The following is a 26,180-nucleotide window of genomic DNA, read 5'->3' as shown; positions in this document are numbered from 1 at the left end:
GGTTTTATCCCGAATAACCTTAAATTCACAGCCTATTTTTTTTTTTTTTTTGTAACGCGGGATTCATTAATGGCATCGACATGGACTTTCGTGCAGTCGGAGTAAATTACAAGTTAAATTGTAGAATTATCTTAGAATGAGCAAATTCGGGCATAACGTTGGTGGGCTAACAGATGGGGTGGTCCAAGTATCACGCGCATTGCTGCGTCAAACAGGTTTTGTCAGTTGACCGCGCAAACATGAAAATACCAGCGGGTGATTTCTTGGACTCCTGCAACATGAGATAGATTCAATGAAGCGAAAAATCTTAACAGAGAACCTGTCCGAAACGAATATAATTTTTTCCCTCTGTTTTTTTTTTTTTTTTTTTTAAAGATACAATTTTAAAAATGGCATTTCTTAGCAGGGGAAGTGTTTCCGAGCCTCGATGTGTTTACCTGAACGTCACAGAGTTCGACAAAACAGTTGCAGCTCTCCCTTTTTCTAGCCCTAAGGTCAGCTTCCCCTGGGACGAAAACACCCATTTCCGAATGGACTAACTGGCAGCTCCTGCTTTGTTTCGTTTTCTTTTCTTCCCTTTTTTCCTTTCCTTTCTTTTTTTTTTATGTGTACTTTAACTTCCTCCTCTTTTCTATCTACTTAATTTGACGGGGGCCAATACGCCCGGAATTTCGGGTTATCCGCCCTTTAGATAAGAAGATAATCGATTATCCGTGCTGGAAATGGTTTCTTAAACAGGAATTCAACACCGGGAAAGTTATTTGGGGGCTTCTAATTAGATTAACAACACTTACATCGGTTAGATATTCCTAAGTAATCCTCCTACCAGATGAGCCTGGAGGAGGGCAGTGTCTGATTATCTTAAGCACCCCCCGAGTAGACAACGAGCGAAAGGTTGAGAGAACGCTTAACTGTTGGCACACCGAGTGAACTCTCAAACGTCAAATCCCACGAGGTATGGGTTAATGCCCAAGGACGTGACGAAGCACGTTTGACGAAACTCGAAATAATAATAATAATGGCCCTCATAATAATAAAACAAACGTACCGATTCGGCTAATTGGATACGTCTTAAGAGGGGGGGAACAAGAAAATCCATGCAGGCATTTACTTAATTAATGAGGGAAGGGAGGGAGGAGGGAAAAAACACTTTGTGGGATTCAAATAAATAAATTACACGTGGTTAAAACACGTGACTAATCGAAGGTCTATATTTTCCGTCAAGGGGGTGACTGACGGAGCCGGGGCACCGGCAGATACGGGGGGGTGGGGGTGGAAATTACGTTCCAAGAAACTAACCTGTTTAGCAGTGACAGTACCTTGCGTCGCTTCTCTCGGGTTTGTAGACACAACAGCCGACTAGATTTACGGTCGGACACAGATGACGTCACACGAGACGAGTCCACTAGCGGGAGGCGAGGAGGGAGCGAGAGTTTTCCGAGCCGCACGCTAGATCCGTCACGTTGATAAGTGCCGTCTCCCACCGTATCCGCGGGGGAGGGGGTGGGGGAAAGGCGAAGGCGCACGTAGGAGGGAAGGCACCCACCGATCCGCGAGCGATTTTTCCGGCCGGATGTACAGTACAGTACAGTACTGTACGAAAGAGCGGCGAAAAATCGCCACCGCGTGGGAGGCGGGATTGCCGACTCTCACGAAACTTTAGCGCAGAGTCTTTAGTTACAGTAGGAATCCTTGAGGTTAACGCGGTGCAAATCTCTTTCGGCAATTATATGGCCGTTCTCCACAGTTAGTTGATTGCCAATAATATAAACGACTTCCTGTTACAGGCAGCGATCGCGGTGTTACTCGAGTTCGCGCTCCACCCACCGCGCGACGTCGCCCGGCGAGATTAGCGAGATCGGCGATTAGTCGCGTCGCAGTTTCCAAGCCAGCGGGGAGCTCACAATCTCCGCCCTGTACGTTTCTAGGAAAAAGAAAGGAAACAAAAAGAAAAGAAGAGATGAAGAAAAAAACGATTTTCTCCCCTCTAAGCTCCTAGGCAAACCGATTTATAGAAGAAGAAACGTGCAGTAATCGCATTTTTGGTATCTCTCTACACGCTGAACTGGACACGGAACAAGCAAGTTTCGCTTTCGATTGATACGATAACCTTTTGGAGGGAATTAAAGTGACGCTATCTTCTATTGAGACTTCCAAATATCCGTTTTTACGACACCAAGTGGAATCCGTTGGATAAATAAAGACAAATCTATCGTCTGGAGGAAGCAGAGTTGGGTGGAGTTTTGTACAGGAGAAGGGACGGTGCTCCCTAATGGAATAATCTTGCCAGATCTCCACTAATTGAAGGCGTTTCCGGATGAAATTATAGGATGGCGACGGATCAACAACTTATATATATATAAAGCGACGTTAAAAATATTGTTTGTGTATATATATATGTGTGCCACAGTGGCGGGGGAAGGGGGAGAAACGGAAACGTAATGGAAATCGTCACGCGTGTAACGAGGCAACCATCGATCGATACCAAACAATAAACTCGGCCCCACAACAAATTATCGGTCTCGAAACAATCTGAAAACGGTGACGTAGTGAGGGCATCCCACGTGCATAAAGGATCGAGACGATCCCTGCACGCGCGATGCACCGCTACGAGGTGCCAAAACAGTATGATTGTTTAAGGGCTTTAGGGTGTTCACTGGCTCGGGATTGGCCGGGAATCGATCCAAAATTTTTAAAAACCAATCACTTTCGCGGGTCTGGAAGATTTCGGAAGGAGGGGGGGAGAGAAGAAGCAACTCGTGCCCGCAATTAACGAACAGAGATTCGGAAACGACGTTATCGTATCGCTGCAACGCTCCTCCTCCGAGGAGTAGCGTGGAATTAAATCAAACTGGAGAAGCGTGAAGTTCGTCCTTGCGCATGCAATTCGATCATTACCACCAAGTACACGCTGGTACGCGGCGTGCAACGCGTTAAATATTCAGAAACCCGCATTTAGCGAGCGTACCGGGCCCTTTGCACAGCGCGTTAGAAATTCCTCCGTGTCGAAGCCGCGCCGAGTTGGAGCCGCGCGGGCGTACGGGGGGAGGGGAGTTGGTGGGGAAAAAAGACGCGTGACGACTACTACCTCGTTTAAAAATCTCGATCGCCCTTAATGCCGGAGATAGGTAACAATCTGTCAACCTGTCTTAGCGATCATTCATCTCGGTCGCGAGATCTCTTAAAGCCGCAACATGCTCGTCATACAGACCATGAATAAATTCCATCCACTTTACTTATATAAAAGGGTATCTACCAATTTCACGAGCCACTTATTCACCCCGTCCGCTTAATATTAATGAGAACGCAAGAGGAAGAGAGAGGGAGAGAGAGGGATGTCTTCTTCTTCTTCTTCTTCTTCGGGAATAANTTTTTTTTGTTGTTGTTGTATGCAGTTTCCAGCAAACTTTAATTAATTTTTTTCTATTTGTGAAAATTTCTACGTTATTTAAAGGTAATTTTTATTATAGGCCTATAGACCTAACACAGCATTATTAATATGATTTTGGAGGTTACAAAACTTTAAAATTACTTTAAAAAATGGAAAATAATTATATCATTTGATTTCAAGATATTTTGTATACTTTAAAAATAATTAATTCTATCCCGGGATTTCCCGGGATCCCGGGAAACAGTTCACTTTTATCCCGGGATCCCGGGACAAGCAAAAGACCGGGAAATGAGAAACCCTAATACCAAATAATCTTCAAATGTGGCCACTTCCAAACGGCAGCCATATTTATCACGTTTCCGTCAATGGCCGTTGTTCACAGGTTGACTGCAAAAAATTTTAAATGTAAATCACTAATTGTTAATGGTATTTTAATTGAAAATTTTAATTATTTAATTAAGTTTAAATAATTGTGTTAATTACAGTTTAATTAACATTATGGAGAATTATAAACATGTAAATATGTAAGTATACATATATGTTGCATTTAAGCCAAATCTCTGAACAACGGACACAGAAGGGAACATAAAAATGGCCGTTGTATGAGGTTACTTTCTTTTTTTTTTTTTTTGAACGAAAATGCATGTAAAGTTTCCGAAAAAATGGCCGTTGTTGGAAGTTCGACTGATCAATTTTAATTTTCAAATTTTTATTTAATAATAAATAAATCTATCAAATCGGATTTAAAATCAATTCATCATTAACAAAAATTACAGGATTTTAAAATAATACAATGTTTCACAATTATAATACAGTCGAACCTCTAACAACGACCACAACTAAATGGCAGCCATTTTTACATTCCCGTTAGTGGCCATTGTTTAAAAGTTTGACTGTGAGAATTTTTTGTAGTAATAATATTCAAATAATTAAATAAAAATTTTTAAGCTTATAATAATTGAAAAAAAAAAAAATGTATTCTTAAACTGTCGCCATTTTGAAATCTCGCGGTGAAGAATTATGAAAATTATAATTTTCTCGATTTCAAGAATTACAACTTTTATGAGACTGAAGTTTATTTATAAATACGTTTTAAGCTATTTGAGAAAATAAAAATAATTACATTTTGTATATAATAGTCGAATTACAAATATCAAGAATAAAATAGTAAAATTATTATTTTCGCCAACAGATGTCGCCCTTTTAACTTTCGTTTCTTTAAATTAATAACTTTTTTTTTAAATTTTAATTCTTTAAAATAGATGATTTTAGCTAAATATTTCGATTTATTAAATAAATAAATTGTAAAAGATTTTTTAAGCTGTTAAAAATGTTATAAAAAGGAATAAAATAATTGGAATTAAAATATTGCTAATGTTTAATTACCTAATTAAATATCACATTTAATTATGTTGTAATTATTATATTAATTAAATATTTTATTTAAATGCTTATTTTGAATGGAGATCTGTTTGTTGTTTTATTTAATTGAATTAACTTAAATATGTAATTTTTTAATCGTGTGAGTTTGATTATTTTCGTTTATTCAATATTTTTATATAATTANATATATTTTTCACTTTTAATCAATTATATTTTTATTAAAATTGATCCATTTATATTCGAAAAATTTCATACTTCATTTAAATTACAAAAATATTCCATTAATTAACCAATGACGATGCGCCAATTCAAATACGTCACAAATAAATAAATGTTTTAAATAATTTTTTGAACGTGGGTGGAATATTATTGGTCGGTCTTACGAGTAATTAACCAATAATATCACAATGATGCAACACACAACTTTTTTTTAATTATTTTTTTAAGAAAAGGAATAAATGTAGCTATTTTATTATTATTTAATGTATAAAATTATTATTTTTAAATTAATGAACTTGTGTTATTTTTATTCGTTATTTAGAATAAAAAATTCTCTCATTTGTTAACTGTATAAAACAAGAAATATAATTAATATTTTACCCTTTTTTTTATAGCTTTATTGGGAAAAATTGTATATAAATTATATTAATTATGTACAAATAATAAACGGTTATACTTTTATTACCTATACTAGAACGTTATTTAAACTATTTTAATTAGTTATAACTAATAATTCTTTTTCACTTTTTAATAAAATAAATTTATATTTATTATTTTATTTGTTTTTTTTCCTAAATCATTTTAATTAATTTAATAATGTAGAATGCATTTTTTAAACAGTATATTTAACGGAAATTAATAATTTATATTCGATTTATATTATCTCCATTGAAAATTCGTGCTTAGATCTTTGTCTAAATTCGATTTTTTTCGAATAAGATTATTGTAATCAAATCAATTAGAAACGTTCTTGCTTGTAAATTGAATTTATCACATAACGTTGTTAACCAAAATTACAATTTAAATATTCTATTATTGCTTATTTTGATTTCTTTTATAATATTTAATTAACATAATTCTCTCTTTGTAGCAGTCACTGAACTTACGTAAACTATAATTGTTTANTATACTAGAACGTTATTTAAACTATTTTAATTAGTTATAACTAATAATTCTTTTTCACTTTTTAATAAAATAAATTTATATTTATTATTTTATTTGTTTTTTTTCCTAAATCATTTTAATTAATTTAATAATGTAGAATGCATTTTTTAAACAGTATATTTAACGGAAATTAATAATTTATATTCGATTTATATTATCTCCATTGAAAATTCGTGCTTAGATCTTTGTCTAAATTCGATTTTTTTCGAATAAGATTATTGTAATCAAATCAATTAGAAACGTTCTTGCTTGTAAATTGAATTTATCACATAACGTTGTTAACCAAAATTACAATTTAAATATTCTATTATTGCTTATTTTGATTTCTTTTATAATATTTATCATCATCAAAATTTTATTAGCAAGAAAAAGTTTAAAAATTTTTATAAATATAATTCTAGGTTGATTTCTAAGTCAAAATTTTATAACCAATAAAAAATTAATTTTTAAATTAAAAAAATATATAGGGCCTATATATTCTAGATTTTATATAATTTAAATTTTCATATAGTTTGTATTAAATTTATTTAAACAATATTATTTTCTTTTATAAATAAATATTCTATTAATTATTTATGACAGAATTTAAGTATTAAATAAAAAAAAAAGTATTAATTCGAAATGTGAAGAGTTATATAGAGCAATTTTTATTAATTTGATTCTATAAGGGCTTATTAAGGGGTGGTATTTTTTATTTTATTTTATTTTATTTATTTATTTTTTATTTTTTGAGTAAGAGAAAGCGATGAATTTTTTACTTGTTATCAATCATTCTTTTCTATTAAACGCTGAATGGCTTTAGACTGGTTTAACCGTTCCAAATCTCAGATATGGACCTGGTAAAGGATGAAAAGTGTTCGTCCTAGTCCACACCAAACCCTGACTGCCATCACAAAGCGAACGTGCACTGCTCTGTTATTAAATCGTTCTCGGTTCGGGTTACAGCGGCCTCCAGTCATTACCAGCTCAGGTTACAACTTCGTAATCAGTCGTGCTGCAGACGTACGTCTCCGGTTACACGGCTAGGCCTTTTTCTCCTCCTCTCTTCAATGCTTTCCCCCTAGTTATTTTCTCTACTTCCAACCTGTCGATGGTCTAGTACAAATTGTGCCACCATCTCTCTCTCTCTCTCTTTCTTTCCAACCGTTCTCGTTTTCTGCACTTTCGAANTTATTTTATTTATTAATTATTGTGTTAAATTATTTTTAAATAATAAATTTCTGAAATTTTTTAAAGTGTAAATTCATTTTAAAATTCGTATCGCGTCCGATTGGTGTTTTTCAATCACGTGATTTTGACGATTTAATTTATTAAAATAGTTCAATTACTCGAACCAATTGCGTGATAAGGAAACAAATATAAAAAAGAAATTCGCTGCTGATTGGTTGTTTTTTTTCAACGTGTATTTAACAGGAATCAATTAGGCAACGAACGATTTTAAATTTGTCATTTAAATTTCTTATCTCTCGTAGCTATAATTTCGCGATTTAAAACGTCAAAATTTGTTTATAATTATACAAAAAATAAATAAATAAATAATAATCAAACAAGAAAAAGAATTATAAATCGTATTATTATTATTTTTATTTTTATTTTTTCTTTTAAGAAGAAAATTTTTAAAGCTGTTTATCTATAAAAATTTCAACTGTAAAAAAGAAAAAAAGAAAGAAAAAAATCAGAAATTACACTTTTAATGACATCATTTAAATATAAAAATATTCGAATGACATCATTAAAAGTCTCTCGGCGATTTTTTAAAGTGATAATAAGGAATGAAAAAAAAATAGTAGTAATTATAGTAATTACTTAAAAATAAACAAAGCAAGTATTTCGTGGAATATTTGAATATTTACTATTCGTTTGAATAATGTGAAATCTCTGCGAGTATTATCTACAGAAAGATAATAATGTATACAAGGACCAATAATTTACCGTTGACCATTTACGAACTAAAATTGGTTCGTTATATCAACTACAGGAGTCAGGTTGTTATATCCCCGAGGACGGAACGCCTGTTAGACCACAGATTATTCGCTTTCAAAGCCTCCTACCCTACCTGGACATTTAATAATGATGGAGAAAGAACATAATATGTTGTCCCTCAGTGATGAATTAGTTATTTTACTACGTCTCGATCACGTGCAACTTGGACTGCACGAGCCAAATATTTGCCCCCAAAGGGGCTTGTTATCGGATGAATGATTAATGCCTATTAAATTTTACTGTCTATAAAAAATCAACTACCATATGCCGTTTCACAGACTCTTATACGTTTCCCAATACTTGTAACTAAGTTATATATAGTAGGCCTATTATATATAGAAGAGCTTTGTTTGATTATTAAGAGAAGAGTTATTCGAAATAATTATATACATATATATGCATTTTTTAAATAAGATTTATCCCTCCTTATCAATTGAGATATCAATGGAGATAGCTCGTAATTATCTCAATGACTTGAAACTAAAGGGGGTGTTTGTTTATGTGTTCTAATAAACAAACTAGGTAGGGTCGACGGTGTAACCTTATACTTGTTAAACATTAATTTATTATGATTTTGTTCTAAGATGGTCGAACGTGAACTAGACTACGTGAAACCGAATCGTAAGCACACTTGTATGTCTATAATGTGCTGTTTAATATGCATTAAATGGTATAATGAGTCGATACGTTTGTATCGAACAATACTGCAGTTACACTAGTTAAAATACTTGTTTCTGATTAATTAAAACGCTTACAGAGTGTACACAAAAAAATCATTCTTGTTTATAACTTAGTAGAATTATAATTGAATCATTTTAGTTGGTGTTTATACAGTACAGTACAATTGTCCAGAAGAATTTTTAAAGTTATACAGACATTGCTTAGACTAATTATTCAATTAATTTATTTGTTATTAATATTAAATTATATTATGTTTTATAAATAACTAGCTGAGTATGCGTGCTTATGTGAGTGTTGGGCTCAGAGAGGTGATAAAAACAATGGTCTTAATAATTAAAATGTACTGTACAATACATTTATTGACCTCGGTATTTACAATAATGAAACTGCATAGCAAAAAATTGCTCATGCTTAAGTTAAGAGGGGTGGGCTTTAGAGGTTACTGGGGTGGGAAGAATATTCATTCCAAATTTGGTGCTAATACGTTGAACGGTATAAAGCTCTTTACCTAACATATATACACCTTTGACCTTTATATATACATAGAGATAACTTTAATATAATTGTTAATATTCATCCTTACCGTAGCCAAATTGTGGAAACCAGTATTAAAATATTTTTTAGAATCTGTTTTATCTTAAAAATTATAAAAATCCTATAATTTACGAGTGATTTTTTTCGTTGTATTTTCCTATTTTTAAATTTAGTTATACATTAATTACATTTGCATTAAAGCAAACATCCTAAAGATATTGGATACTTTCGTCGTACTTCCAAATAACCATTCATAATTGTTTTAATAATATAATTTTATATAGGCATATGTTATGAGGTATTAAATTCTATTTGGCTGAATGTTTTTGCATATATTTATTACGTAAAAATTACTTAAATGATAGTAAGCGAGCGCATCAACACAGCAAAGATCAAGTAGCATAACCAGGGAAACGAATTTGCACGTAATCTAAACAAGCTGCAATTTAGGGCCTCGCCTTACGTATTAATAGCTTAAGGCCTCACATTTATATACACGTATCATAATTTAATAGAGGGGAGGGCCTGTTATTATGTATTATTGTTTAGGGCCACAACAAGTGTAAGTCCAACCACGAGCACATCATCTATTCAATGCACCACTTTAGCATTTCTTTATTGGTTAATTATTTAAATTGTAAGTTATTCGAAATTTCATATTTAAAACATTTATAGATTCTAATAAATATAAAAGAAATTTGTTGAGGCATTAAAACTAACAAGTCGCAGCCATTCATGAAGAGTGTTATGTTATTTTAGGATCGTGTTTTAGCGCATTAGAATCTCATTTTACGTGATTTTTTCATTAATTAATTTTTAAAAAATTATAGAAATTCGCTAAACACGTGTCTATGGCACTTTCATACTTCATTTTCTACCAGTTTTCGAGCGGATTTTTTGATATATCTACCATAAATACTGTACTTAGGGCCTATTTTGTCGGGAAATTTTCTTTCTATGCTAAATTCTCTCAAATTAATCAAAATTTTTAGTAAAATTTGTATTATTTTACTCTCTACTTTTGTTAAGTAGGCCTAAAACGAAATTTAATCCTACTGTATCCGTAATCAACACACGAATATTAATAATAATGATGTGTGGAAGTGAATAAATGGAAAAATAAATCAAACTGAATAATAAATAAATGAATATTTTTACTTAAAACTAAGAAATTAATTCATTTTATGTGCTTCTTTCAACACGCATTGTTTAAAAATAAATCGACGAGAAAATTTTTTTAACCAATTAACCTTTCCTTAATAATATTTAATTCAAAAAAAATCAATTATTATTTTTTCTCTTAATTTTTTCAAAAATTTTTATCATATTCTCCCTTTTTTATGTTCTCACGAAATATTTTTTACTAGTAATTTCTATTACTTTGCTCTTCCACGATTTATTTTTACATATATCAGAAATGAAAGATGAGATTTTCTTTATCAAAAATCTCGACCTTCATACAACAATATGAAAAAAAAAAAAAATTTGATTACTTATTATATTAAATTAATTTTCTTTTTCCGGTAAAAATATTAAGATCTTAAGAATTAAACGACAACAATTTATTTTTTCGTATAAAAATGTGTGGAAAGGGTAGAAGGAAGATGTTATAAAAAGGAGTAAAATCACGCGTAAGGCCTATGTATAACCTCGATAAATCATGATTTTTTTTCTCTCTCTCTTAAATTTTATTGTATTTTGATTTCTAAATACTTAATANATATAAAATTTATATAATTATAATTAAAAATACCTTTACTGGAAAGCATTATTTCCATCCACTTCTACGTAAAACTGTTAAGGAAAAGTGATTAAATATTTTTCAAATAATTTATTAATTAATATGAAAAATATATATAGAAGAAAATACTTACAGAAAGTACCCGTTTGTGTTCCAATTTACATATTTAAATAAACTATAATTCATTTTTAACCTGTATAAATTAGAACAAGTTATACTTCCAACTTGCGATAAAGTAATTTGTTCGATGGGTGAAATCGGGGAAGAGATGGTGTACAGGAAAAGTAAGCGTATATTTTACACGGGTCCTAGAGAGAGTAACTATGAAAAATTTCGTATGGATTGGCCAAAGGGTTTAGGAATTAATAGGAAATAAAGTCAGGGAAGAGATGGGGTCTTCAGGTTTCGTGGTAGCTTATATTTTCCACTTGGTCCTGGTACGAAAAATTTGGTGCAGATTGGTTGAAGAGTTTAGAACTGTATAGAGAACAGACTGACAGACAGACATTCCATTTTGTATATATAGATAATAAATAATTCTGCTCTTAATGCAAGTTAGAACTGTTTAATATTCATATAAAGTATACCATTGTAGAACAGATGTATGTCAGATATAGCAGTAAAGTTACGATTTTAAAATTTTCCTGGTAAATCTAGAAATTTTGTTTATATTAAATATATTTTAAAACTTTAATAAGCGTTTAAATTTAAGCATTTCTTATAAAAACAATAGTAACACACACACACATATATATAGAACTACAGAAATATACCATCAGAATCGATAAATAATTAATACAAAAAGTCACTATAATCGTATAAGTTTAAGAAAAAAAATCCATTGACTTTCATTTATATCTCTAAAATTCTATAAATAAAACTAATAAGATACTTTAGAAAGGGATCAATAGAATAGTTTAATACTAGAACACACACACACACACACACACAATAAGAAAAAATAAAAAAATAAAATAAAAATAAAAATCTTTACACCTTCTAAACAACAAGAATAAGATTGCAGTTCATCAAAATGATTATCCACTGAAAACTTCTCAAGTTTACGAAGAAAATAGATTGTAAAATTAAAGAAAAAGGTTGAAAACTTAAATTTACAGTTATTATTATAAAAGAAGAAAGTGTTATTTAAGAAAATTACTGATCGATTGAATTATGATTGTTAAAACAATGCTGAGTAATGACAAACGATTCGACTGACATCATGACAGTAATGATGTGAATAGTGATTAAGAACTTTTGACAACTCACTCACTTCATTAATCATGACAAAAGGCAATTAGTTGAAACCCAAGTTTATAGGGGAAGAAAATTATAATTTGCTTGCCAATGATAGATGAAAGATTATCCAATATGAAGCAAATGATCAAAGAAAACTTGGCTGACTTTTTCTAAATTATGGGTTTAGAAATTAATATTTGTATTTAGATAAAAAATAAAAAAATAAATAAATAAATATGAGGAAGAAGAGGAGGAAGAAAATTTAAAGAATTATTATTGGTAAAGACTTAAGAAGATGGGTTTAGAAATTAATATTTATTTAGATTTAAAAAAAAAAAAAAGAAGAGAAAGAGGAGGAATTCTAAACCCATCTTCTTAATACTTTAAATTTTCTCTCTCTTCTTCCTCTTTTTTAAAAACCTAAACACAAATATAAATTTCTAAACCATTGTATTTACATTTAAAAAGAAAAGAAGAGGAAGAAGAAGAGGAAGAAGAAGGAGAAAATTTAAAGAATTATCACGATTTGGCGGTTGTTGTAAATACGAAATTAATAATATTAAAAATGTAGGTTATAAGAAAATATTCTTCGATTACTATTTATTATTTTATCGTATTAAGACGAGATTTTTTAGATTTCTGCGCGTTTTTTTAGATTTCTGCGCGTTTTTTTTTTGAAATTTTATTCCCGTTATTTTTAATGGAAATAAATAACTTAAAACTGTTATAAGCCTATGGCGAATTTTTCTTTTTAATGTTTTTACTAATGAATCTGTTTCCGCAATTCAAACGATTTTGATTGCCTGTGACTTATGTAAATCCATTAAAAAAATGTATCTAATTAGGGGAAAACGATTACGTGTACGCTTTAAAATAATTAAGAATGGTTTTAAAAGTCCCATAACACGCGATTGGAGGTTGATTTTAACGAAGACGAAACGAATCCCCCAAGGAAAGTATAACGAATAAAGAAAATTTTATCCGTAAAATCGCATAAAAATATCTAATTTTGTATTAAAATCTATAGGAAATTCGTGTTTAACTCCAACAGTGATTGTTTTTTTTTTACTTAATTTTAATTTATTTAACAGAATTTTAAGGTCAGACACGTGATAGAAAAATCAAACGAATTTTCGTGCGCATAATAAATTGATAACGATATTTAATTAAAGAAAACGATAATGAGCTTTAGATGAGCTAAAAAAAGTAAAAATAATATGGAAAAAAAAACCTTGTAACCTTAGGGATTTGCTTTATAGAAGATGGGATGATCATACTTTTCTTCCAAGTGAACACGTGGAGATTCTGATCCATGGGGATGCGATCTATTTTTTTTTTAATCAAAAAACTCGTCCGGATCAGCTATAAACCTTCAAAATATTATATTTTTTTCGGTATAATTAATATAAATATAGTTTTTATACTTTACAGTACACTAAAGTACTGTACACTCTTGTAAGCTAAGCGAGCATCGATAGATGGATATAAAGAAAAAAATTCTTCTTATAATTAAGGAAAATTCTTGAAGCAAACTGCTTTGAACAATTAAAAACTTAAGAAGTTACACAATTAGTAAAGTCTATAATAATTAGCAAACAAGGCTATTAAATTTCATTATTAAGTTTTTCGTGAATACTAAAATGGATCCTAGGAAAAAAAAAAGAAAAGAAAAGAAAAAAATATTTGTGTAACACGTTAAAATAATTAAATGAAATTTTTTAAATTATATTATTATTGTTTAATATACATTAAATTAAACAGAAAATATTAAAACGGTTTTATATTAGCCATTTAAAAAATGCTACAGTCGAATTTTTAACGTGAGAAGTCGAAACTTAGAAGAAGAGGGGAAAGAGGGGGATAATAAACACAAAATATAATTTTATATCTTGAAAAATACTATAAAAAACATCGTTAAAATTATATTTTATAAACCGTTTCGAATTATAATTCATAAAATATCCATTAATTTTATAAATAACTTGATAATAGATAGCATATTGTCAGACATTAAAATTGTCTACCTATGGTATTTCCTGTAATCTCTATGCACTTGTAATATGATACTAGCAATTGTTTATCTGCATGATATAAATGGAGAAAGACTAACACATTAAACGGTGCAAGTGGCGACACCACATACCAAACAGTCGGCCATTACTGTGTGTTTATGTAATAAGTGTTGTTTGTTTACATCCCAGTCAAGGATGAGTGTTTTAAGTGGTATGTGGAAATGCTATACAAAACAAACTTTTTATATCGTCTACAGTAAAAATATATGTATATTATTATTGTATTATTGTATTATTAATGGACAAAATAAACTTTTTAGACGTATTAACTTGGTGTGTTCTATGCGGGTGTCAAGCTGTTGTGTTAAGAAAAAAAAAATCACTATTTTCTACGTTAAATTGTAAAATTTAAACGTCCTTTAATCGTAAAAATGTATGAAAAATAAAATTTACGGCATTTAGATAAGGTTTTTTTTTTCTTTTATTTCTTGAAGAAAAAACGAAAAATATTCCACTTATCTAACGTTCGTTTGTTTAGTTTTACAATTAAAACATTCGTGTAATTACTAAAAAAAAATGCTTAAAAAATATAAAAATTTAATAAATTTATAAGGTATTTTCGAATTTAAACACGACTTTTTTTTAAATTTAAATTAATAAATAATCAGCGAAAAATAATTTCGAAAGTTGGTATTTGTGTCGCCATTTTCATCAATTTTTTCGATAAAGTTTCCACGATAAATCGGTGATAGTATTACAGTTTTTCTATTTGTTTTGCTGAAATTGCACTTTTGTAGTATGAACCCGGTAACCTTTAACGTATTAAACAAGTTAATATTGCTCTATAATAATAAATACAAGTAGTTTGCTTAGGTATAGTCTGTAACGATGTTGATATTTAAAGGTTGAATCATTAGGCCATTTCCATAAAGGAAAATTTATGAATAACATTCGAGAATCTGTTTAAACTCGGCATTTAATAAACGGGTAATATATCAAAAGCGGTTTAAGTTTGATCTGATGGAGAGAGAGAGAGAGAGAGAGAGAGAGGAAATAAATAAATTTTGTAGATAAATCTTATTTATTGTATGTAAGAGATATCAGTTTAAATACAGTTTTATTGATAGATTAAATATATAAACAATTCTTTCCGTTATTTTCGTATTGTTTTCCTATTTATGCAGTTATGTAAAATAATATTTAAGAATTTTATACGTTAAATTATTATTATATATTTTTTTGTATATTTATCTGGAAAAAAAAACGCCGAATCGTTCTAGAGAAAATTAATTTAATTTAGAGTTTTATACGAATTTAATTAATTAATTAATTTTTATAGAAGAATAGTTAACTGATTTACCCAAAATCGTGTGATTTTTCGATGAATATTTAACTGATTTACCCCAAATCATGCGGTTCCTCGACTTATCTAGCGTGTATTATTTGTTCGCGATTACGACGACTTCTCGTACTGTACAACGTATTTAAATATTTCACAAAATTAATTAATTTTAATGAAATATTTATTTTCCTAATCATTTACATCCTGAAGACGTCTTCAGAAAGAACAGAAATACTTATAATTTTCCAGTTAAAAATGGATAAATCTGGCCATTTCTACCATCAAAAATGATGATACCGAAGGGATAAAAGTGGAAAAAACAAAAACAAAAAATATATATATATGTATGTATGTATATATATATATAATTATATATATATATCATCAAATACCAACCACATATATTCCATCATATGAAGAATAGTATCTTGTATTCTTAAAGACTAGATGTTCGTGTGTGAGAGGGGGGTGGAATTTCCACGAATCGACACTACTACGTGCGACTCCCTGCTGTTTGTAAGTGTTGAAGACTCGTGTGATCGAACGTCGGTGTACAAGTCGAATACAACAATCCAGACGTGTACATATTTGGTTCTGCTTTAACCATTGTCATAACAGGCATCCCCGTTTCGTCCAAAGTACTCTTCTGGCCGTATGTTAGTGCTGTTAAATCGTCGTTGTAATGGCTACACATGGTGGGTGAGGTTCTCTGAGGTGGTTGAGGTGTTCCCGGGCAAAGTTGGGGTGGACTCGGTCTCGAACCCAATATTGGATCGCTGTAACGAGATCGAAATTCCTAATTATCTCCCCGTTCTTTAACGAATTCTCTCCACGGAAAACAATTGAAATAAAATTAAGAATTATTACAAAAATATTGCTTACAATAATATATATAAATATATATAAACAGAGCTGATAATTATAAACAATTCGCTATAAACAATTCGGCGATTGTTTATTTTAAATTAGATTAAAAACAAACGCGAATGTTACATAATATTTACTTTTTTAAAAATGTAGTCTATTTTTATATCGTTTCCTTTAATTTAATGCTTTAAACTTTATCTATAAAGGTTTAAAATGTATATTTTATATTATTTTTATTAATTAGAAAATAAAGTAAATTGTAATAATAACAATAACCTTCAAATTTTTTATGATTCGAAGCGAAAATATAAACAAAGTTTCCAGGTAAACAAATGTATATTTTTCACAATTGCCAGTCCATCAAACGATAAATTCTGGTGTGAACACGTTATAAAATCAATTCACACCAGAAATTTATTGTTAAACATGATCTATAAACGTCAAAAAAAGCAATTATCTTTGTCGTATTAACGACTGTTCGATATATATACAAATCGGCTTTGTGCTGATTATTCTACAAATACGCCCACACTACATATGTGAAATACAATTAAAATTTTTAAAATTTAACTATAATTTAAATCAATGTTAAATTCGTTCAAGAATATTTTTAATTAATTAATAAAAAAAATAATTAACGTTACATCGAGGTAACTATGTAAAAAAAAAAAAAATTGTACAGAAAAATAAATCATTTTATAAGAGATTTAAATCTATTATAAAGTTTAAAAAGTTATAAAATTAAATATAAGACGAACGAAATTAATTTTTTATTCTTTTTAATATAAATACATTAACTCTGACTGGACAATGAGCAGTAGAAGTACAGAATCTGTATGATTCTTGAGTACAAATTCCAATTATAATAGATAGCGTTGGGTTATTGTCAAATTATCCAAACAAGCCTATCGTTTTACTAACTAAGTACACAATTCATTGACCGGTTGTTTAAAATATATATTAATTTTTAAAAATATATTAATTTTTCCATATGTTTATTTCGGACTTTGTAATATTCGTTTTAATCAAACCTAGAGCTTATTTAATAATATATAAATTTAAATTCAACCTATAAACCCTATCTCTACTTGACAGGAACGTATACATGGGGATGGCTTATTGTGTTGTAGCACCCCCCCTCCCTGACCAGATACCAAAGCAAACAGTTAGTAATATCAGGTAACTAAAGTAATTCTGAGGTAATTGTGTAACATTCTAAAAAAAAAATGACAGGGATGAATGCCTTGGTCCACATAATCTACCTTGAGAGGCACCCATGTTCTCAAAATCCTGGATATAACACGGATATTTGAGAATCTTTATGCATTATAAAGCACAGGCCTATAAAAATTATAGCTTATTAATATTCTATATTAAACTTATAGATTATGAATCTCCAAATAGAAATTATAAGCTTAAAAATTAGACTTGTGTATTGTATATGTGTAAACCATAGAACTCACTAAAGAAACTAAGTTATCAAAGAGAATTTTAGGCTTTTATATATATATAGATTAAATATGCATTTTTTTACAAGTTTTATTAAATATTTTTCCATATTTATCTTTAAAAATGGCATAAAAAGAAATAAATTTTAGCTTAGTTACCGGAATATCGTTCAGACAATTCAATACAACAACTTGTTGCAAGAATTAAGATATAAAATAAGTAAAAAGATTAAAAATAATATTTTTAATTACAATTAAATTTTTAAAAGATAAAGTTAAAGAATAAAGTAAATTTTAATTATAAAAATAAAATATATACAACAAATACTCAATTATCAGTACCAATTATATAAAACCGAGCCCAATTTGAAATAAGTAGGAAAATCAATTCATTATTTTCTTGCAATATGTGCAAGAAAATCCGTAGAGACATGGAAAAAAAATAAATAATAATAATTGAAATTAATGATTCTTTTGCAGCAGAAATTTGTCTAGAAAACAAAAGGAATAATAATAATAAGTTGATACTATTATTATTATTTATTCAGGTTTTAAAAATATTAAGATGAAGTCTCTCTCTCTCTCCNTCCTGTTTAATAATTACCATTTGATTAAAGAGTTTGTCATTAGTTGTATTTATCAAATCCGAAATTTTGTCCCAAAGCACTGAAGTAATGGTGTCTAATGAAATGTCCGGTTTATTAGTCAAAATTTGTTCAGAAATAGTTGACTCACCTGGAGTATCATTTGCACTAGTTTGCGATGATTTTCGAGTATAATTCACTTCTTCAATGCATTCTTCCTGAAGATTTTCTTCTGGGCAAAAATTAAAGTCCATTATCGTTTTAGAATTTGCTGAAGATGACTGGTTCTTCTTTGTTCCTGGTTGGGTACGATTTAATGGAGGTCTTCCTCGTTTGAGTGGTGAACGTTGCATAGTAATTATTTTTATTATTGCCAATATAAATTATAATAAATAATAACAATTTTAAACTTGTTAGTGATAGTTACGTTTAAAAAACGATTAAATTCTTATTCTTGGTGTAGAAAGCCGAGTGCTCTGAAAAATGCGCCAGTAGCCTCGACGGAAGAACACGCCCCCCAATATTTAAATTATATTATTACTTAATTTATATAAAAATACAATAATAAATTTATTAAAAAGAATTTGTTTTATAGTTTTAAAAGGTTATTAATGGTTATAAATGGTTAAAGGTTATGAAAAGAACACTGCTTAGGGTTTTATTAAAAAGGTTTGAGTGATATAACTTAATTCTTCTTTTTTAAAAGTTGAATTTAAAATTTAAAAGCTCTTTACTTTTTCATCCTCACTGTCCTTCGTATCATAGGATCATAATTGACATTAGTGCATGGCCCCTCAGAGCCTAACACACTTAAACATTGTATCTTTTAATCAGGTCTGTCAGGAGCTTGTATGGGTCCAGGGATCGGAGCAAGGGTCCTTTATCCTTTTGTTTTTTAAACAAATGAAATGTATACAATATTCCTTTATTAGTAAAAAGTAGTAGTCCTATTTTCTGTTAGTAAAGATAACGCTTATTTTATATGGGTTGGAATCAGTATGGACCTAGGGAAAAATTCCTCTTGAGGGCCCTATTTGTAAATTTAATTATAATTAAGTAAACAAATTTAGAAAATTTATTAATTAGAAGAATTCTTAATTAAAAACTATGTAATTAGTCGTATTTTTATTCAAATTAATAATTATAATTTTAATATATTCTTTGATTTTCGACTTTTAGACTCCAAGTTATGATGAATTTTCTTATAAATTTCTTTATTAGGGCCTGAATACAGTCGACCCCCCTATAACACTGTTCATTATTCCATTTTATATGAATTCCATGTTGTACGAGTCACTTAGATTTTACAAATACGTGAACTNATACAAGTTGTAACTTGTATTTTAACAAGTTATTAAAATTGTACTTGTATTTAAATAACTTGTATTTTAACAAGTTATTTTTAAGTATAAATTTCTGTAATTCAGACAATGATTCTATATCTCTACTATTTGAATATATGTGCAAGTTTGATTGTTTATAACTTTGACTAGATGTAAAAATAAGTTTGACAAAAGTGACAGAAGTGAAGGAACACAATGAAATATCCATTTTGATATGTAGAAAAGAAATGAAATTGAATGGAGGAAGATTAAAATATTTTAAAAATTTAGACTCATATCTAGCAAATAAAATTTTTAGTTCTAAAATGCGCCTACAGGAGGAAATATGGCGCCAAATAATAGTATTATTTTGCGCACTAGAAATATAATAATATTTTAAAAATTTAGACAATTTTTTCGGCAATTTAATTTACTTTCTCGCCTGACTAGTAACAGTGTCCATTTACAACAGATTCAACTTATTTTGGAAGCAATATCATTAGTAAATTCTTTAAGCTCTCCCGTCTCTACCACTTGAACCACGTCTTTTAGTTGTTGTAAACACTTTTAATCTGCTAAAACTACATTATTCTTATCTGTTTGTATAAATTTTCACAATAGATGTAATCACATCCGGATATTTACAGAAGAAGAAAACGTTAATTACAGGTTAAAATTCCTCGAAATTTGCCATCCACCAGCATCGTTTGCAGAACGTTGGCAGTGTTATATCGCCGACTTTTAACTGTTACTTAATTGAAAGACACTTTAAACAAGTAACAGTTGACAATAGTCTCCAACCTGTAAGGGGAAAATATATGAGCATATGTTACTAATTAACTTTAGTGGTTGAAGAAAGTCGCGTAGGAACCCCAGAAGGAAATGGTCCCATTCATCTTGCCTTCTCTGGTGGAGGTGGGACATTTCACGGAGTTGGAACGCCTGGTATTTTCTTTTTAGGAGAGGAAAAGCTTTTCTGTACACGACCACGTGCGACCATTGACTAAAACACGTGGACTCGTGTAATTACAACGATTTTATTGGCATATTTTTTTTTTTAATTCTAAGAATGTCATTTAATAGTATATAGATATATAGTGGCCAAGTTAAACTTTATCTCCCGACTTTCGGATAAGTATAGGAAAGAATACGTGAGGATTTTAACAGAATTATAAACACGAGGCTTTTAATATTGGTGTATTGATATGAATTTTTTTTTCATTCCTTCTTAACGATAAAAAATTCGTTCTCAGCTTCGTGTGTGGCAAATCACTTCAAACTGTTCTTCGTTTGTGAAGAGCATCGAGCTGTTTCGCATAGTTTTAACGTTATTAAATTCATGACTGTACTTCAAACTGGCTAAGAAATGTAGCCTAGAAGCAGTAATTAAAGACTAAACAAGTGAAATTCGTATACATCATCTTCCAATCGTTTTTACTCGACTAATCAATCCACTATGTGTTTGCAGTTACATAGACTACTTCCGCATCGATACCACGAATTACGAAAGGCCTTGAGCAGTTAAGTCTGTGATGTATCATTTTTTTAAGGCATTAATATCTTCGCAAACAAATCATTCTTAATGGCGACTTAATATCTATTTTCATAGGACTTTTTCCTTTTTACACCAACAATACTTACAGTTCGGCAAACAAATACTAGTGGTACTAGCCGAGGAGAAAGTCTTGGTTAGAGATAAACCAAGTGTTTTATGCGCATGCTCAGTCGAATGATAAGAGTACCACATCCGTCTGGGCCATTTGTGTTGTGTCAGAAACGTCAATGTCTCTTGGACTCCTGCCAAAGCCTACCTTCGAAAAATTTTCCAACTTTCTGTACATCATCATCCTCGCAGTTATCGGTCCTATTAACAATTTAGCGTAGGAAACGATTTACTAGACTTTCCTAGGACGGATTTTAACTAAATGGGCCATTATAGTTGGCTTTAATTATCTGTATCAGACGGCACATGTTGAGTTCGTTTGGACAGACGGTAGGCTACTTTCATTACAGCTGGGTGCTCTTACACATGAAGGAACCACCTTTACATCTTCAGTCACGTGTGTAATATGAAGTGACGGTGATCTAGACAGACAAACTCCCGATACTCGTGACTAGCACGTGGGAAGCGACAAGGGGTTTGCAATTGTAAGATTTTTTAGTGTGGATAATACTGACCTTCCTCTCATCATCAGTAATTATGGGCAAAAGTGATGTAACTGTTTGTAGGCCGATCTGCGATGTTTGTTATTGCAAATCTTATCTGCTTACATAATAAAATCACTTTAACCATTGTATATAAAGATATATTGTTTTCATAATAGATGAATACAAATTTGATACGTATATTACTTTAAGATACATATATTATATTAATTAATGAAAAATTCAACACGCGGCTAAACAGTTTATATTGCTATAATTTTACAATTTTGACTAGGAAATAAATACAATACTTTACGTATTTACATTGTTTTATGTGCTATACATGTATACAACATTAAAATATACTATTAGTTGCTAGGAATAAGTGTTAAAAAGGCAGGAGATGAGACTTTAATTCATTTTTAAGATTGATTTTTAATTGAGAAATGATATAATGAAGCATTTTTCTTAAAGCATTTTTCTGAATTTATTAAATTATACGCAAGAAAATCCAGTAATAGGCTGCAAGTAAAAGCATCAATTACAATAAAAATTGCATTGCATAAGCATTTAATGCTTCTATTAATCAAAATTTCTGATCCTAGGAATAAGTGTTAAAAAGGCAGGAGATGAGACTTTAATTCATTTTTAAGATTGATTTTTAATTGAGAAATGATATAATGAAGCATTTTTCTTAAAGCATTTTTCTGAATTTATTAAATTATACGCAAGAAAATCCAGTAATAGGCTGCAAGTAAAAGCATCAATTACAATAAAAATTGCATTGCATAAGCATTTAATGCTTCTATTAATCAAAATTTCTGATCCTATCATATTTTTTATTAATATAATATGAAATTTTGATTTAATATTGTTTATTTTAATGGATTTTATTTAATATTAAATCATTTTTAAAATCAAATCACTAGCAGTTTTTCTAGCAAGATAGCATTAAGTGTCATGAGGCATAATTTAAATGGTTATGATGGGCATTTATTTAATAAAATTAATAATTTTGATACTTTATCTATAATATTTTAACTCAATAAATAACAACAATAATACAGGAGATTGGTTTTATGATAATGCTTACAATATTATCCTATTTTTTTTAAATTATTTTTCAAAAAATATATATATATATTCTTATAAGTTTTAAATCACAAAATTACTGATAAATTTTAAAAATTTAGAGCGTTAAATGTTATAGATTTGCCTATTCAATTTTAATATTTCTTTATTAATATCTATATATAAACTATTCTTATCATTTTATATATTTTATTAATTACATAAATATAAAATAAATTTAATATTTTAGTTTCTAGTTTAAGATTAAATGCTAAAATGTGAGAATTTTTTTAGGCTTAGCTTTCTAGATTTCCTCACCCTCATCTAATTCATGGTGTTGTTGTTCTGCTCGGATTTATATACAACACAAGCCTGTTTTATGCAAAAAACAGTTAAAATCCTAATTTAATTGATTAATTTTAGGCCGTTTACCTATTTTCTTCAGCCTTGATGAAAGAATTCTAAAAGCTAACTCCTGTGTTGTATACTTTACACATTCTGTTCAATTTAACGACATTAATGCATCTGTAAACTTAATTAAATACCTTAAAATTGAATTAAGGATATAGTCTATAAAGTTGTAGGGATATTTCTGATAAGTATTAATGAAATATCGTACCTTCTATGGTGGGGAGTTCTATCCCTCTGTCTTCTGTTTTTAAACCAGTTGCTGACTTGTGTTAGAGTCAATCCAGTTTTTGATGCCAAATTACGTTTTTCATCGGGTGTCGGATAACGATTCTGTTTGTAGCATTCTTTAAGAGCAATTCTAGATTTTTCCTTGAAACAGTACACAGTCTCTTCTCCATCCCATATAGTCTTAGGCAAAGGATACTTACGCCTCAGCCTATATTTATCGACAGCACCCAGTGGTCGACCGCGGATTTTTTCGGCTTCCCTATAATGTGCCTTGTACCACATTTGCTGTAATTCTGTATGATACTGTGGCTCGAAATTGTGACTCTCCAATATGGCATACAGTTCTTTATAATTCCCACGATGGAAAGCCACAGCCGCTTGAGCTCTTAATACAGACTGGTTACCCCTTAAATGTTCGCTGGGTGGTAAAGACCACAAAAATCTTGCCAACCTATCTATATTACCGGCTTGTTGAAGTGCTTCACATACGCAGGCCACCTGTTCCGGAGAGAAAGTTAAATTCTTTCCTGATAGTAAATCTGTCATTTTCTGTATGCTTCCCGTTTCTGTAGGGATAGAATAATTAGCAGGTTCGCCTGAACCTTTTACAATGTTACTTCCTGTCTGGTGGGCCATCGTACTACAGCATATTCTGTCATAGCAAGACCGTCGCTAAACATCGCTTCACTCCGCCCAGTTATACGGTATTGGCGTTTTCCTATTGGTCGAACGCTTTTAGCCACGCCCTAACTGTGCTATCTCCATTTTACTGTAATATTTATTACCATGCTGCGTTTAAATTTCCATACTTAGCATAATAATAATATTATTATTTTTTTTATTAAAAAAAAATAAAGAAATTTTAAAAATTTTTCTTCGTATAACAATAACAGGAAATTTAATTCATAACAAACACGGAAAATTTTCCATCTTTACAGTAAAAAAAACATTAAACAGAATTAACTTTAAATGTTTTTCGTTCTTCAATTAATCATAAAAAGGGTCCTATAATATAAAATCGAATTAATTTTAAATGGGAAAATCGTCTCGACTATTTAATTTTCTTTAAGTGTTACTTAATAAAATTTCTTAAAATTTAATAAAAAAATAAACAAGTTTTATATAAAATATTTTAAATTAAGTAACTCTCGAGACTATATTTAAATTGCTAGATGTCTAAATATATATAAATCTATTAAATTATAAATTAAAATTAATTTATATTATCTTAAAAATTTTATAAATTCAGATTAAAGTAGATATACTTTAAGCATATAGTACATTAAGCGTATTTGATTTTACTAAGGAAAAATAAATAGAAATTAATTTTGTGATTGTTGTAGAATATTGAGGACCTCTAGAAATTGTTTTTCTTTTCATTTTATATAACAAAAATCGTATTTGTCTTGCGATTTTTACTTTAAGAAAAGAGAGGGAGAGAAAGAGAGAGAGAGAGAGAGAGAGAGCGAGGAGCGATCTAAGTTGTGTCAAAGGATAAGATTAACACTTAAAGGTATGATTAATAATACTTTGAAATAAACCATTTTTAGTGAAGGATTATATTTCAATTTGTTTATGGATTTCAAACAAAGTTAATATGATCCCGGAAAATACCTATAATCTATGTTTGTTTATTGTTAAATATCTATGGTGTAATAAACTGTTTTTCTATATTATGAATATAAAAAGATTTAATATTTAAAAATTAAAAAAAACTAAATTAAAGATTTAATATAATAAAATAATTGTAAGTATTTAATTAGATTTATATTTACCGAGTACAGTACGTAAGCCATTTTGAACTATTGTTAATCTACTATAAATCACTTTAATAACTGTTTAAATTTCATTGTTAACTGTAAAATAATAATAATAATACATTTTATTTATAATTTTATTATTATACAATTGACTTATTTGTTTTTATACGCCGTCAATGTTTATCCCTGTTTTATAAACCAGCCAACCAACAAAAATTATATATAGAACTAGTAATAAAGTTACAATTGAATAAAAATAGCATGGAAAGATCAATCACGAGATAAAATAAAAATAAAACAAAACAAATTTTTGATTATCTCGAGCAGAAAACTCGGTCATGATGTTAAATCGATTTCGTTCGATTGAACGATTTTGACTTGTTACAAACAACCAGATTTCTCTCTCTCTCTTGTTAAAGTATAGAGAATAATACGATTCTATTATCAATTTTTAATACGAAATTTATATTATTTACATAAACATGGAAGGGTAATAATGCATGTTGCAAGTGTATTATCTAAGAACAAACAGATAGGAAGTTACCACATGAATGAAAGCTGCTTTAGTGAAACATGGATGACCAAATGAAAGATCGAATGTCTCTGGATGATGGATTATTAATCTGTGTGAGTGCAATCCATCAGCAATATTTCTATTATAAACGCTTTCAGGAATATTCTTACTCTTCTTCTTTTATTTTATAAACGCTTTTAACTTTATAAGAGGTAAAGAAAAACGATGAAAGGCCCACTATTTTCTTATCCATTAGATATTAGATAGACATTAGATAGACCTTAATGGAATCCATTATAGTAAATAAACTTTGTTTTATTATTTACTATAACTCATTTGCTTTTTTAAAAAAAAAAAAAA

The 26,180-nt window shown here is 29.5% G+C and overlaps 1 protein-coding gene across 1 annotated transcript; it reads right to left on the bottom strand.

The window, feature by feature from the left end:
- Positions 1 to 15,633: 15,633 nt before the first annotated feature.
- On the bottom strand, positions 15,634 to 24,314 carry LOC111618918 (homeobox protein six1-like). The gene is made up of 2 exons (XM_023360547.1): positions 23,527 to 24,314; positions 15,634 to 16,246 (listed from the first exon to the last, which is right to left on the bottom strand). The coding sequence occupies exons 1-2, from the start codon at positions 24,180 to 24,182 to the stop codon at positions 15,964 to 15,966; spliced, it is 939 nt and encodes a 312-aa protein (XP_023216315.1). The 5' UTR covers positions 24,183 to 24,314; the 3' UTR covers positions 15,634 to 15,963.
- Between the last annotated feature and the right edge of the window lie 1,866 nt (positions 24,315 to 26,180).

The sequence above is a fragment of the Centruroides sculpturatus genome, unplaced genomic scaffold (genome assembly GCF_000671375.1).
Source record: "Centruroides sculpturatus isolate CEXI.00-Female unplaced genomic scaffold, Cexi_2.0 scaffold58, whole genome shotgun sequence".
In the NCBI taxonomy this organism is placed as follows: domain Eukaryota; kingdom Metazoa; phylum Arthropoda; class Arachnida; order Scorpiones; family Buthidae; genus Centruroides; species Centruroides sculpturatus.
The sequence above is the reverse complement of the archived record's forward strand: the minus strand, read 5'-3'. Positions and strand labels throughout refer to the sequence as shown.